The sequence below is a fragment of the Dama dama genome, chromosome X (assembly GCF_033118175.1).
Source record: "Dama dama isolate Ldn47 chromosome X, ASM3311817v1, whole genome shotgun sequence".
NCBI classification, from domain to species: Eukaryota; Metazoa; Chordata; class Mammalia; order Artiodactyla; family Cervidae; genus Dama; species Dama dama.
The window spans coordinates 103233609-103247340 of NC_083714.1; the positions used below are offsets into that span (position 1 = coordinate 103233609).

Below are 13732 nucleotides of genomic sequence, written 5' to 3' on the forward strand. Positions count from 1 at the left end.
ATACATGACTACTGGAAAAACCATAACTTTTACTAGATGCACCTTTGTTGGCAAAGTAATGTCTTTGCTTTTTGGCCTGAACAACCAGATGTTCCTATTAACTGGAATGGAGAAAGACATTAAACATGATTTCTGATGGGTCATTCTAGAGTTCCACTAATACCTGTAGATGGGACTTCAGGGTCCTGCTCAAACTTTGAGCAGCCTAATTATGGAGTGCGGCGCTGGTGTGGGATTCTCGTTTTGGCTAAGAGCAATGAAGCACATTTTGGGGAATCCCTGCCTCCACCCTCCTGATTGTATTCATAAACCTGGAGATTTACACAGATGAGATAAAGAAGACTGAGCACATTGGGCCAGGCAAAACGGAGAGTCCCCAGGCAAAGGAAATCTGCTGTAGCCACTTCAGCACAGAAACTATGAGATTGGGCAGCGCCAACGAGGGCGCTGCAGGAACCTTCTTGGCGATCTGGAAGCCTAGGGAACCAATTTTTTTTTTTTAAACTAGAAACAAAGTAAAGAAAAGAGATGGGGTGGGGTTTGGTGGTCTGGCCCGCCGGAAGGAGCTTGGGTGGAGCCAAGTGTGCAAGCTTCAGGGCAGAGGGGGAGAGAAGGCCGCCACTAGCAATAACGTGAGCTTCCTAAACTCACCAGAGAGGTCGGAGGTATTGTTGGAAATGCTAGGAACCCCGTGATTCTGTCTGCCCGCCAAAGAGAGATGAAAACCCAAGTTGTGCGGTGCAGCTTTAAAGGGGCTGGTGATTGACAGAATGTGTAGCAGTGGATGGGGTGGAGCCGCTGGGTGGGGTCTGGGACAGGCAGCTGGGAGAAACCAAAAGGAAGAAAAAAGAAAACCGTAGCCCCTGAAATCGCTAATGCCAGACGGGGGAAGCTAGCTAGAAAGGGAGGATAGGAGGGTTTTAGAGCTCACCTCCATTCCTACCCTGATCAACTCTCTCAGACTCTTTTATCTCCTTTTGAGATAATTAAAACCTACTGTACAACGGCCCTAGTCGGTGCCCGTTCCTAACTCCACTGAATTAGATTTGTAGTACGAGTGAGTGAAGACCCCGGGTCCACCACCTCAACCCCGGCCCCGCCCCATCGGCCTGGCCCGGGGCTGGGAGCAGAGGATGCCTTTGGAGGCGCAGAGTCCGAAAGTAAGTCCCTTTCATTTTGCTTACCCACCCTCTCCCCTTCCTTTTGCTGCCCTCACTGGGGTATTCTCTGGGCGGCAAAGAGCCACCTTACCGAAGGAGACTCTTGCAAGGAGGACACAGAGGGTTGGACCGGGTAGGGTGGGGTAAGAAGGGGAGGGGAACGGAGGAGGGGTGGTGCTTTAAAGCCTAGCGGAGCTGCCATCCACGGGATAGGAAGCTCAGAGTTTGCTGGTTGTTTGATTAGAGCCTTGATTTCCTCTCCTGCCCTTAGAGCCTCTACTTACCCCTCTAGGCATTTTTTTCTTTTTGTCACAATCCAGCGCGTTATCTGGCTGCTTAAAGCTTCTAGCTGTGAGTTGGGAGGGCTCCATCTTGCCCAGCTTCTTAAAGCGGCAGTGCACCAGTTCAGCTGTGGGAAATAGGTGCTGAAAATTCTATTTCGGAAAGGATGGCACTGACTCATCTTACTATGACACAAGGTGTGTTGGGGGAATTTGTACAGAGAGGCCAGTTTTTCCTCCTTATACCAGCCTCCAAACTTGTTCTAATATCCAGTTGATTCTCAGGAGGCGCATCCTGGGCTATGCTGCCAAGTTGTACATTAGTTAACTGCAGAGTAACTGGCCTTGCAGTTTTAGCTCAAGAGGAAAATTTATCAAGATTTCAAAATATAATTTATTCTACAAATATTTATCTAAAGCTAGGTTCATTGTCTGTGGCTGATCCCACTGCTGAATGTCTGTAATATGTAAAGACCATGTAGAGTGATGTCACTGACTCCTTTCTTAACAGCTTGGTGGCCAAGGTTTCTTCCTAGAGTCAAATGTTGAATTTGATTTCAGCATTTATCAAGCATGTGTCACGTGAAGGTTCCCATTATTCATCTTTATTGTCTTGTCTTTAGTATCAAGCATCCATATGCCCAAGCCCAAGTGACTGGGAGATTCAGCTGAAAGAGATAGGAACTCAAGTCAAAATGGCATGCAAAGAGAGAAGGGCAGGATGTTTCAATAGGGAAGCTAAGGCTACCTTGGCTGATCTGTTATTTCCATGTCCATGTCCAGCCTGGAAGATTGTCTTGGGCAGGAGGGCTTTACCAGCTCCCTTCTGCTGTTAAATAAAAGAACTAGTGTGGTGGAAACTTGTTAGAAGGCCTCATATGGATCAGTGGCATCTTTTCTAAGTTTATTTTTCTTATGTTTCTGCTTAAGGAGGATGGCAGGTCTGAATGGAGCCTAATGATATCCTGCATGTCAAATATAAGAAAATATGTTGTTTGAGGTTTTAGGTCTAATATTTCACTCTGGGTGTCTTTTTTTTTTTTTTTTTTTAAGGTATGAATTGTTTGCGCGTATCTATGCATTTCTGTTTGGTCAATGGAATGCCATAGCTTCTAGCACTCTGCAGTTTCCCAGTTCAGCTATCTCTGGTATTAAATGCAAGGCAGAGACCCTCTATTTTTTAATGTGCTAGATTTCATTGCCTCCCGTGTCAGCTCCCATTAAGGGCCTGTATTGGTTTTAGGTTTCTCAGCACCATTTATTAAAGCACCTTCCTCCATCCCTTCTTTTCTCAATTGGTTTTCCAAACCCCAAAATGACCTTATTCTGAATGGCTATAACATTGAATCCACTGGATTCAGATAAAGAAGAAACCCTCAGTGTTTTTTCTGTCTAAAGTCACTGGTCTGTGGGGTCCTAAAAACAAAGGAAACATGAATTCAACTGGAACCCTCCTGGCTACTTTCACCAGTGGGAGTGCAGTCCTGTTCTAGAGCCAAGAGCCACTTGTACTTGTCACACACACTAAAATCTGCTACCTACACCCCTGGCATGGAGAGCAGGAAGGAACTGTGTACTGACTCCACAGCCAACCTCCTAAATTTGATAAGCATAGAATATGTTAGGTATTGCTGTGCTTCCATTTTAATATTTGATTGTCCCTTTGTGTTCATGTTGGTTTTTCTTTGGGAGAGTTTCTAGATGCAGGATATAGCTGTCATAAAAAATATGGTTGATGAAATATGGTTAATCTCTTCCTAGGACAGTGAAAATTTTGTGAACCCACTAACAGTTATTACAGGCAAGCAATAGAAATCTTTCTCCAAAGGTTTCAAGTGACTTTCCCAGAGAAATTAGTTTGTTGTCACTCATTCTGCTTTCTGGGCTTGCAGACAGTTTCTGTCTACACAGAGGCAAAAGGGCTTCGTAAGAAATAATTGCAGAAAGAACACTTTGTCCTCTCTATCTCTACTTCACAAGCAGTAGTTTCGATCCCCCAACTCCTCTTCTGAAATCTGGTAGCCTAGGCTGTTCTTGCTTAGACTAGTATAGCCTATGCCTATATTTACTTTGGTCTGAGTTCCTTCCTGGCTTTTTCTCAGCGTTCAAGGATAAGGACCTATGAAAGACAAAGGTATCAATAGGAAAGTACATTGTGTTATGAGATTCATTCATTAATTAATTCAACAAATACTTACTGAGAACCTACTCTGTGCCATCACTGAACAAGACTCTGGAGAGTCTGCAAGATAAGTCCCCTGCCTTTTTGAAAATCGTATTCTAATGAGGGTGTGTTAGTGGATGGGTTTTTTTTTTTTGGGGGTGTGAATAAGATAGCAGAGGGATTGGGGAGATCTATTTAATAAACAGTCAAGGAGGGCTTCTCTGATATGATGATTTTTAAGAATATATATGAATAAATTGAGAGAACTAGCCATGATAATACCCAAGGGAAGAGTATTCTTGACAGAGAAAATAGAATTGCAAAGGCTTGACATGTTCAAGGAATAGCAAAGCCAGTATCACTGGAGTGAAGAGGAGAGTGGTAGCACATGATTTCAGAGAGACAGAGAAGTGCCAGATCATATAGGACCTTGTAAATACTTTGGATTTTATTCCGAGTGAGATAGGGAGTCATTTTTAAAGAAGATAAATAATCGACAATTATTATATTTATTATTATATTTAAAATTCTACTCTTGTAAGGAGGATAAATCTTCATTTGTTCATCTTAACACAATCAAGATAGATTATGATTTTATGATTTGAAAAAATTAGTAAGCTTATTGCTGAATTCATGTAACTAATTTAATTTTATACTAGCCATTGTTTCATAACAATTATCTGAGAAAGATTTCAAACATATTTGAAACTACTGAAATACAAAAAAATTTTCAGCATAATTTAATTTTAAAAAATCACAATAAATTTATTAGCACTAGAAGAATGCTTAACCTTGTTAAGAAAACATTCACAAGATTGTATAGCACTGTTTTACTCTAGCATGAAATTGTGAAAATTATTCACTTGAAAAAATTTTTTTTTAAATTTCGGTCTTGCTGGCACACATAATTTCATGTAGGTTATATACTACTCTTCTCCTCAAGTTCTTCCCAGTAGGGAAGTGTGTTTCATGTATCATTTCATTTACTCCTCACAATAACCTTGTGAGGTAAGCAATATTATCAATTATATCTTACAGAATAGGAAACTGTGGCACAGGACTGTAAAGTGCCTTACCAAAGGACACAGAGCTCATAAGTTAAAGAGGATTCATTCTCTCCTATACCTTCTGAAAAGTTGTTCCATCAGCTTCTTTTTCTTCAATTCCTTTTTCTTTGGTTCTTCCACCCATCCACCCATTCCCACCTAATATAGATAACATTTATCTATACCTAAAAGTGAAAAGTGAAAGTGAAAGTTGCTCAGTCGTGTCGACTCTTTGCAGCCCCATGGGCTATGCAGTCCATGGAATTCTCTAGCCCAGAATACTGGAGTGGGTAGCCTTTCCCTTCTCCAGGGGATCTTCCCAACTCAGAGATCAAACCCAGGTCTCCCGCATTGCAGGCAGATTCTTTACCAGTTGAGTCACAAGGGAAGCCCAAGAATACTGGAGTGGGTAGCCTATCTCTTCTCCAGTGGCTCTTCCTGACCCAGGAATCGAACTGGGGTCTCCTGCATTGCAGGCGGATTCTTTACCAACTGAACTATCAGGGAAACCCTATTGAATACCTACTCTGTGCCAAGCCCTCTATTGAACACTTTGCATTTATCAATTCATATAATTTTCACAATAATCCTATGTAGTACGTACTGTTGTTTTCCCAATGTTTCAGTTAGGGAAATTGGGACAGAAAAATTAAGCAACTTGCCCAAGTTTATACAACTCGGAAAGAGCAGATATGAGATTTGAATCCAGGTCTATAAAGTCTACACCTTGATTATTATGCTCTACTGCCTAGTCTTTAGCTTGCAAACACATTTATTTCCTAAGTCAATCTTTATTTAAGAGCACTTACTCAAATTACCACCCTATTTTTTGGCAGTTTCCATTTAGATCATTATTGAAACTGCTCTCGCAAGAATTACCTGAAGATCTCCAAATGTCATGTCATGTACTCTCTCTTTAGGTTTTCAACACACTTGGCTTTACTACATTTAAGGTGGTTGTACTTTCCTTCCATCTTTAAACCCTTCCCTTCCTTGTCTTCTGTGATAATACTCTACCATGGATTTCCACGAACCTCTCTCATTGCTCTTTTTATTCTCTTATCTTGCTACTCTATACTCCTTATTTAGGTCATCTCATCCACTTAAGAGTTTCAACTGCCATTTATGTAACCTATATGACTGTCTCCATCTCCAACTGAATGCTTTTTCTTAGCCTAGACCCATCCATTTGTCTGTTAATCAGACATCTTAACTTGACACCTCTACACTTAATATGTTTAAAATTGAATTTGTCATCAAGCTCCCTGACTCCAGTTTCTCTCCTTGACCAACAGTCACATAATCAACCAAACAATAAAAGCCTAGCAATAAAGCCTAGAGTCATTGATGACTCTTTCTTCTCCATAACTTCTAGATTCTGCTTCTTAAATCTTTGTATCCTCTGCATTCCTTCTTGTAGTGTCTTTGTATAATTTTTCACCACGTATGACCTGGCTTATTAACATAGCCCCTTACTGTTGTTTTATCTGCCTCTAATCTCTGTGGCCTTTGTTATATGTTGAATTATGTCCCTCAAAATATATTGGATTCCTAATTTCTGGTACCACAGAATGTGACTGTATTTGGAGTCGGGATATTTACAGAGGTAATCAAGTTAAAATGAGGTAGTTAGGACAGGCCCTAATCCAATATGACTTGTATCCTTATGGAAAGGGGAAATTTTGATAGAAAGACTCATAGAGGAAAGATGATCTGGAGAGACACAGGGAGAAGACAGTAATCTGTAAGCCAATGTAGTCTACATTTTAGGATATTTCTAAAACACATGTTTTTATCTTGACAATTCTATGTTTAGAATTATTCAGACTCCCCTTCACTTACAGGAATAAATCCTTGCCTTTTAGTAAGACACTTCATAATTTGTCCTCAACCTACCTTTCATGTTTATTGCCTGTGACTTTTCCTTATCACAGGAGTTACATTAAGCTAACAGCTACTTCTTGAACATGCCATGATCTTTCACAAACATCATGTCTGTGTTCATGCTATCAGGAATTCCATGTGTTCTTTCTCCTCTTACAACATGTACTACTCCACCTCCACCTTTCCCTCCACTCCATTCTTCTCTTTTTGATAAACTCTTATAACAGAGCATGATACCCAATTCATTTTCTCTGTGAAGCCTTGAAGTATAGGTAAGATTTGAATAGCCAGAGTTAAGGGGAAAAGATATTCTAAGCAGGAAGAGCCATATAACAAAAGATAGGTAATGAGTATCAATATAATGTGGGTTGGAGGGGAATGGAGTAGAATTATGGAAAAGTGAGGTTAGAGAACTCTTTTCCTTTGGTGATAATATTTGTTGTTGTTCAGTTGCTCAGTCGTGTCTGACTCTTTGTGACACCATTTACTGCAGCATGCCAGGCTTCCCTGTCATTCATTGTCTCTCAGAGTTTGTTCAAACTCTTGTCCATTGAGTAAATGATGCCATCACCGACTCATTGGTGATAATATAGATGGGACCAAAGTAGCTTCTGGAGAAGCTGCAAGGTCAGTATTCTCCCTCCATAGTGTCTCAGGGAAACAGATAAACCTCAAAGAATATTATTATCCAGCTAATGTCACCTGATAATGAGATAAGATAGCCTGTATTATGTTCCTTGGAAAGCTGGTCTTTATAATAGGACCATGGGCTTGGGGCACTTTTGCTGATCTGTGATGGTATGGTAGTAGAGCAGAAAATACTCAGCAGGGTTCAGAGTCCTTTTCTGCTGTAGGTTTTTTAAACCTGACTGTATATATTAACCATTTCTACTTATATAAAGCAGATAGTTTTGAAAGGAGGAAGCAAAACTGATTCATTAATCTCACTCACTCATTCAACATACATGCCGTGGAAGCCCTCTATGTCAATAGCTCTGTGCTACAGAATGGGAATACACAAATATAAGACCTCAGCCTTGCCTTGGACGTCAGCTGGGATACAGACAAAATTCTAGCTAACATCTAGTACTGATTGATCACTTACCATATGCCAGGGACCACACTAAGCTTTTCATGTGTCTCACTTAAATTCCCAGTAAGGTTATACCCATTTTGTGGGTAGGGGCACAGGTTAGAGAAAGGTTGAATAAATTCAGGAGGGAGGAATTGGAAAATTGACAAGTAAGCAAATTGTTAACATGAGTAGAAAGGATGTTGGTGGCATTTGGGGTAAAGAAGTCAAAGAAGACTTGGTAGAGGAGGTGATGTTTGAGTCTTGAAGGATAATAAGAGTTTTCAAGTGTCAATGAAAAAAAATTAATCGATCTAAGAAAGAAATGGAAAATTTTATTTGAGCCAACCTGAAGATTATTACCTGGGAGACAGTCTTTCAGAAAGTTCTCAGGACTGTTCCACCCATTAGAGGTCAAAGCACAGTTATATAAGTTTTTGAGACAAAAGTTCATATGTCAAATGATGTACTGACAGTTTAAACAATCCAGATCTACACATACAAAGTGGATTGGCAGATCATGGGTCATTGTGGCCCTTTATAAGAATAAGAAGGAAGATTGTGTCCTCAGGATTTGTGACTCTTTATGAGATTAAGGAGGAATGCTATCTCCTCAGGAGGTCTGGTTAATGCAGATGCACAATACCCACTAAAGGGAAGGAAGGAGACGTGAATGGGCAAAGAAAAATATTATATTCAAAGTTTTTCTTGCTTTGCCATAGAATATAAATTTTATTTCATCCATTTCCCCCTTTTGATAATTAATTTTTTTTGTTAGAAAGCACTAGGTGATAAAATAGTTGGTCCCTCAATGCCAGAGTGGTTGCTTACCTGCCTTTGATCAATCATGTCCCTCAATGTTGGGTCTTAATGGCCTATTTTTTTTTTTTTTCGTTTTAGTAGGATATGCTAGTAAAGATGTCTGGCAAGGACTAGCAGTCAATTGCAAGTTGTCCAGTAATACTTAGTGCAATTTTACCTTGCATGTGCATTGTGTATGTCCATTTATAGAGAGCTATAGATGTGATCAAAGTTGACAGTAGGAATGACCATGTCATTAATAAAGTTTTTAGCCAAGATTCTCCTAAACCAAACTATTCCCTAATATTTTTCCTAAACAGGAAAAATAGAGCAGAAATTAGATTCTTCACGTGTCATAAGATGAGTTAACAAATGTTATGGCCAAATGATCTTTGTGAGTGGTGTAATATAGGGACCTGATTTCGTATTTGTGCATGTGGTTATCCAGTTTTTGCAACACCTTTTGTTGAAGAGACTACCCTTTCCCTACTGAGTGTTCTTGGCTCCCTCGTCAAATATTAGTTGACCATGTAGGTGGAGATTTATTTCTGGGCTCTTTCTTCTGTTCCATTGGTTAGTGTGTCTATTTTTATGCCAGAACCGTACTGTGTTAATTACTATAGATTTGTACTATAGTTTGAAACCAGGATGTGTGATGCCTTACTTCTTTGTTCTTTCTCATGATTGCTTATGTTATTTGAAATCTTTTGGGGCTGTATACAAACGCTGGGATTTTATTATCTATTTCTGAGAAAAATGACACTGGAATTTTTATGGGAATTGCTTTAAATTTATAGATGGCTTTGGGTAGATAGGGATATTTTAACAATATTAATTCTTCCAATTCATCAACATGGGATATCTTTCCATTTGCTTGTGTCATCTTTGATTTCTTTCAACAAAGTCTTGTTCTTGTTATACAGATCATTCACATCCTTGGTTAAATTTATTCCAAAGCATTTTATTACTTTTGATGCTATTGTGAATGTGAAAGATTTTCTTCTTTCTTTTTCAGATGTTTTATTTTTAGTGTTTGGAAGTGCAACAGATTTCAGGATTGTTTTTTTCTGTTAGATGCTTAATTTTTAAATTGTATAAATGAAGGAACTGAGACATAAATAAGCTGTACAGATGAAGAAATTGAAACACAGATAAGTGTCATACATTAGGTCATATAGCTGACTAGATAGTGACTTAAAATGAGGATGTTTATTTTATAGCCTGCATTTTTATTGAATTTGTTGATTAGTTCCAACATTTTTTTGGTTGAACCTTTGAGATTTTCTAGACATAAGATCATATCATCTGCAAGTAATGACAATTTTGCTTCTTCCTTTCTGATTAGGATCCTTTTTATTTCTTTGTCTTGCCTAATTGCTCTAGCTAGGACTTCTAGTAGTATATTGAATAACACTAGTGAGAATGGGCACCCTTTCCATGTTCCTGATCTTAGAGGGAAAGCTTTCAACTTTTCACTGTTGGGTACCATGTTACCTGTGGGTTTGTCATATATGGTCTTTAAGGTACAGTCCTTATATACACAATCTGTCAATGATCTTTTTTTCATCATGAAATGGTACTTTTTGTGTGAAATACTTTTTCTGCATCAATTGAGATAATCATATGATTTTTCTTTCATTTTATTAATGTGGTATATCACTTTTATTGATTTGTGTATGTTGAAACATAATTATATCCCAGGGGTAAATTGTACTTAATCATGGTATATAATTCTTTTAATGTGTTCTTGAATTGAGTTTGCTAATATTTTGTTGAGAAGTTTTGCATCTGTATTCATCTGGGATATCGGTCTATGTTTTTCTTTTACAATATTCTTAATCTTGTTTTTGTGTCTGGGTAATGTTGACCTTGTAAAAATGAGTTTGGAAGTGTTTCCTGCTCTTCAATTTTATAGAAAGTATAGAAAGGTCGGTGTTAGTCTTTAAATGTTTGGTAGAATCCATCAGTGAAGATATCTAATCATAGGGTTTTCTATGTTGGGAGGTTTTTGATGACTGATTTCCTTACTCATTATTGATCCGGTCAGCTTTTCTATTTCTTCCAGATTTAGTCTTGGTAGGTTGTGTGTTTGTAGGAACTTGTCCATTTCTTCTAGGTTATCTAACTTGTTGATGTATAAATGTTCATAGTAGTCTCTTATAATCCTATGTATTTCTGTAGTATAAGTTCTAATATCTCCTCTTTCATTCTAATTGTATTTGCATCTCTTTTCTTTCTTTGTTAGTCTAGCAAAAAGTATTGTCAGTTTTATTTATCTTTTCAAAAACTTAGTTTTAGGGGTGTTAATCTTTTCTATTGTTTTTCTGGTCTATTTCCTTTATTTCCACTCTGATCTTTATTGCTTCCTTTCAACTGCTAACGTTGTGAATAATTTGTTCTTCTTTTTCTAGTTCTTAGAGGTGTAAAATTAGTTATTTTATTTCTTTATAATTTCTTAATATGTGCATTTAGCACTAAATTTTCCTCTCAGAACTGCTTTGTTTTGGTGTGCTGTGTTTCCATTTTCATTTAAGATACTGTTTAATTTCCCTTTTGATTTTTTCCTCTGACTGGTTGTTTGAGAGTTTTGTCATTTAGTTAGTGTCCACATATTTGTAGATATTTCATCTTTCCTGTTGTTGTTGATCTCCATTTTCACACCACTGTGGTCAGAAAAGATGCTTGGTATGATTTTACACTTCTAGAATTTACTAACACCTGTTTCATGTCCTGTCATTATGATCTACTTTGGAGGATTTGCTGTCTGCTCTTTAGAAGAATGTGTATTCTGATGCTGTTGGATGGAATGCTCTATAAATTTCTGTCAGGTTCATTTAGATTAATGTATCATTCAAGTGCATTTTTTCCTTTTAGATTTTCTGTCTGGATGATGTATACATTGCTGACTTTGGGGTATTGAAGTTTCTGTTATTGTATTGTTTTTTATTTCTCCCTTCAGATCTATTACTATTTGCTTAACAAATGTTGTTGGTCCATGTTGTGTGTGCAGATATTAATGAGTTTTAAATTTTTATTTACTTTCAACTGAAAGATACTTGCTTTATAATATTGTGTTGGTTTCTACCATACATCGACATGAATCAGCCATAGGTATGTATATGGACCCTCCCTCATGAACCTCCCTCCCACTCCCCGCCCCCATGTTGCCACACAGCACCAGATATGAACTCCCTGTGTCATACAGCAAATTCCCACTGACTATCAGTTTTGCACATAGTAATGTATATGCTTCAGTGCTACTCTCCCAGTTCATCCTATCCTCTCCTTTCCACAAGTCTGTTCACTATGTCTGCATTTCCATTGCTGCACTGCATATAGGTTCATCAGTACCATCTTTATAGATTTCTATATATATATGTGTGTGTTTATATATGATATTTGTTTTTCTCCTTATGACTTACTTCATTCTGTATAATAGGCTCTAGGTTCATCCTCCTCATTAGAACTGACTCAAATACATTCTCTTTTATGGCTGAGTAATATTCCATTTCTTATACGTACTGTGACTTCATTATCCATTCATTTGTCGATGGACATCTAAGTTGCTTCTGTGTCCTAGCTATTGTAAATAGTGCTGCAGTGAACATTGAGGTACATGTGTCTTTTTCAGTTATGATTTCATTGGGGTATATGCCCAGTAGTGGGATTGTTGGGTCATATGTTAGTTTTATTCCTAGTTTTTTAAGGAATCTTCATGCTGTTCTCCATAGTGGCTGTATCAGTTTATATTTCCAGCAACAGATCAAGAGGGTTCCCTTTTCTCTACACCCTCTCCAGTGTTTATTGTTGATTTTTTGATGATGGCCATTCTGACTGGTGTGGGATGATACCTCATTGTAGTTTTGATTTGCATTTCTCTAATAGTGATGTTGAACTTCTTTTCGTGTGTTTATTAGCCATCCATATGTCTTCTTTGGAGAAATGTCTGTTTAGATCTTCTGCCCATTTTTCAATTGAGCTTGCTTGTTTTCCTGATGTTGAGATATATGCTGCTGCTGCTGCTGCTGCTAAGTCGCTTCAGTCCTGTCTGACTCTCTCTGACCCCATAGAAGGCAGCCCACCAGGCTCTGCCGTCCATGGAATTTCCAGGCAAGAGTACTGGAGTGAGCTATATGAGCTGCTTATATATTCTAGAGATTAATCCTTTGTCAGTTGTTTTATTTGCAATTATTTTCTGACTCCTTTATCATCATATAATGATCTTTTTGTTTCTTATTACCGTTTCTGGCTAAAAGTTTATTTGGTCTAATATAAAAATATTTACCCTCACTTTCTTTTGGTTTCCACTGGCCTGGAATATCTTTTTTCAGTCCTTTACTTTGAGCATATGTATATCTTTAAACTGATGTGAATCTCTTGTATGCAGCATATTAGTGTTAGTCGCTCAATTGTGTCCAATGCTTTGTGATGCCATGGACCGTGGCCTGCCAGGCTCTTCTGCCCATTGAATTCTCCAGGCAAGAATACTGGAGTGGGTTGACATTCCCTTCTTCAGGGGATCTTCCTGACACAGGAATTGAACCCAGGTCTCCCACATTGCAGGCAGATTGTTTACTGTTTGAACCACTGTATGCAGCATATGGTTGAGTCTTTTTTAATCATTCAACTATTCTGTGCCTTTTGATTTGTAAATTCATTTCATTTGCATTTAGAGTAATTATTTTAGGACTGGAAATACCATTTTATTGGTTGCTTTCTGGTTGTTTGTATTTATAGTGCTCATTTTCCCCTGTAATTCTCCCTGCCATTGTAAATTGATAATTTTTCATGGTGGTATGCTCTGTTTCCTCTTTTTAAAAAATATTGCCTGAATGAACTTATTCTAGATTTTTGCTTTGTGGTTACCATGAAGGTTAAATAAAACATCTCCCAGATAAAACAATTCACTTTATGCTCATAGCAACTTGTCTTTGATTACCTACAATGGTTCTACCCTTTTATGCCCCACTTTGATCACAGTTCTTTTTGTTTTGTGCACTTGTTAACAAAGTATAGTAGCTATAGTTATTTTTAATATTCTCATCATTTAACCTTTATACTGTAGTTAAGTGGTTAACATGCTATTCTATTATAGAATTAGTTTTCTAAACCCAACTGTGTTTTTCATCTTCACCAGTGTGTGTTGTTCTTTTTTTTTTTTTTGGATGCTTTCATGTCACCGATTAGTATCTCTTTATTTTGGCTTGAAGAACTCCTTTCGGCATTCATTGCAAGGCAGGTCTAGTGGGGATGGACTCCATAAGCTTTTGTTTGTCTGGCAAAGTCTTTATTTCTTCTTCATACTGGAAGGTTAACTTTGCTGG

The 13732-nt window shown here is 38.0% G+C and overlaps 1 protein-coding gene across 1 annotated transcript in view; it reads left to right on the plus strand.

Moving 5' to 3' along the window:
- The first annotated feature begins 793 nt into the window (after positions 1-793).
- Positions 794-13732, plus strand: part of KLF8 (KLF transcription factor 8) — a 342852-nt gene continuing 329913 nt past the window's right edge. The window contains exon 1 of the mRNA XM_061135861.1: positions 794-1160. Within this exon, the coding sequence (XP_060991844.1) occupies positions 1134-1160 (27 nt within the window). The 5' untranslated portion in view covers positions 794-1133. The remainder of the gene's footprint in view (positions 1161-13732) is intronic.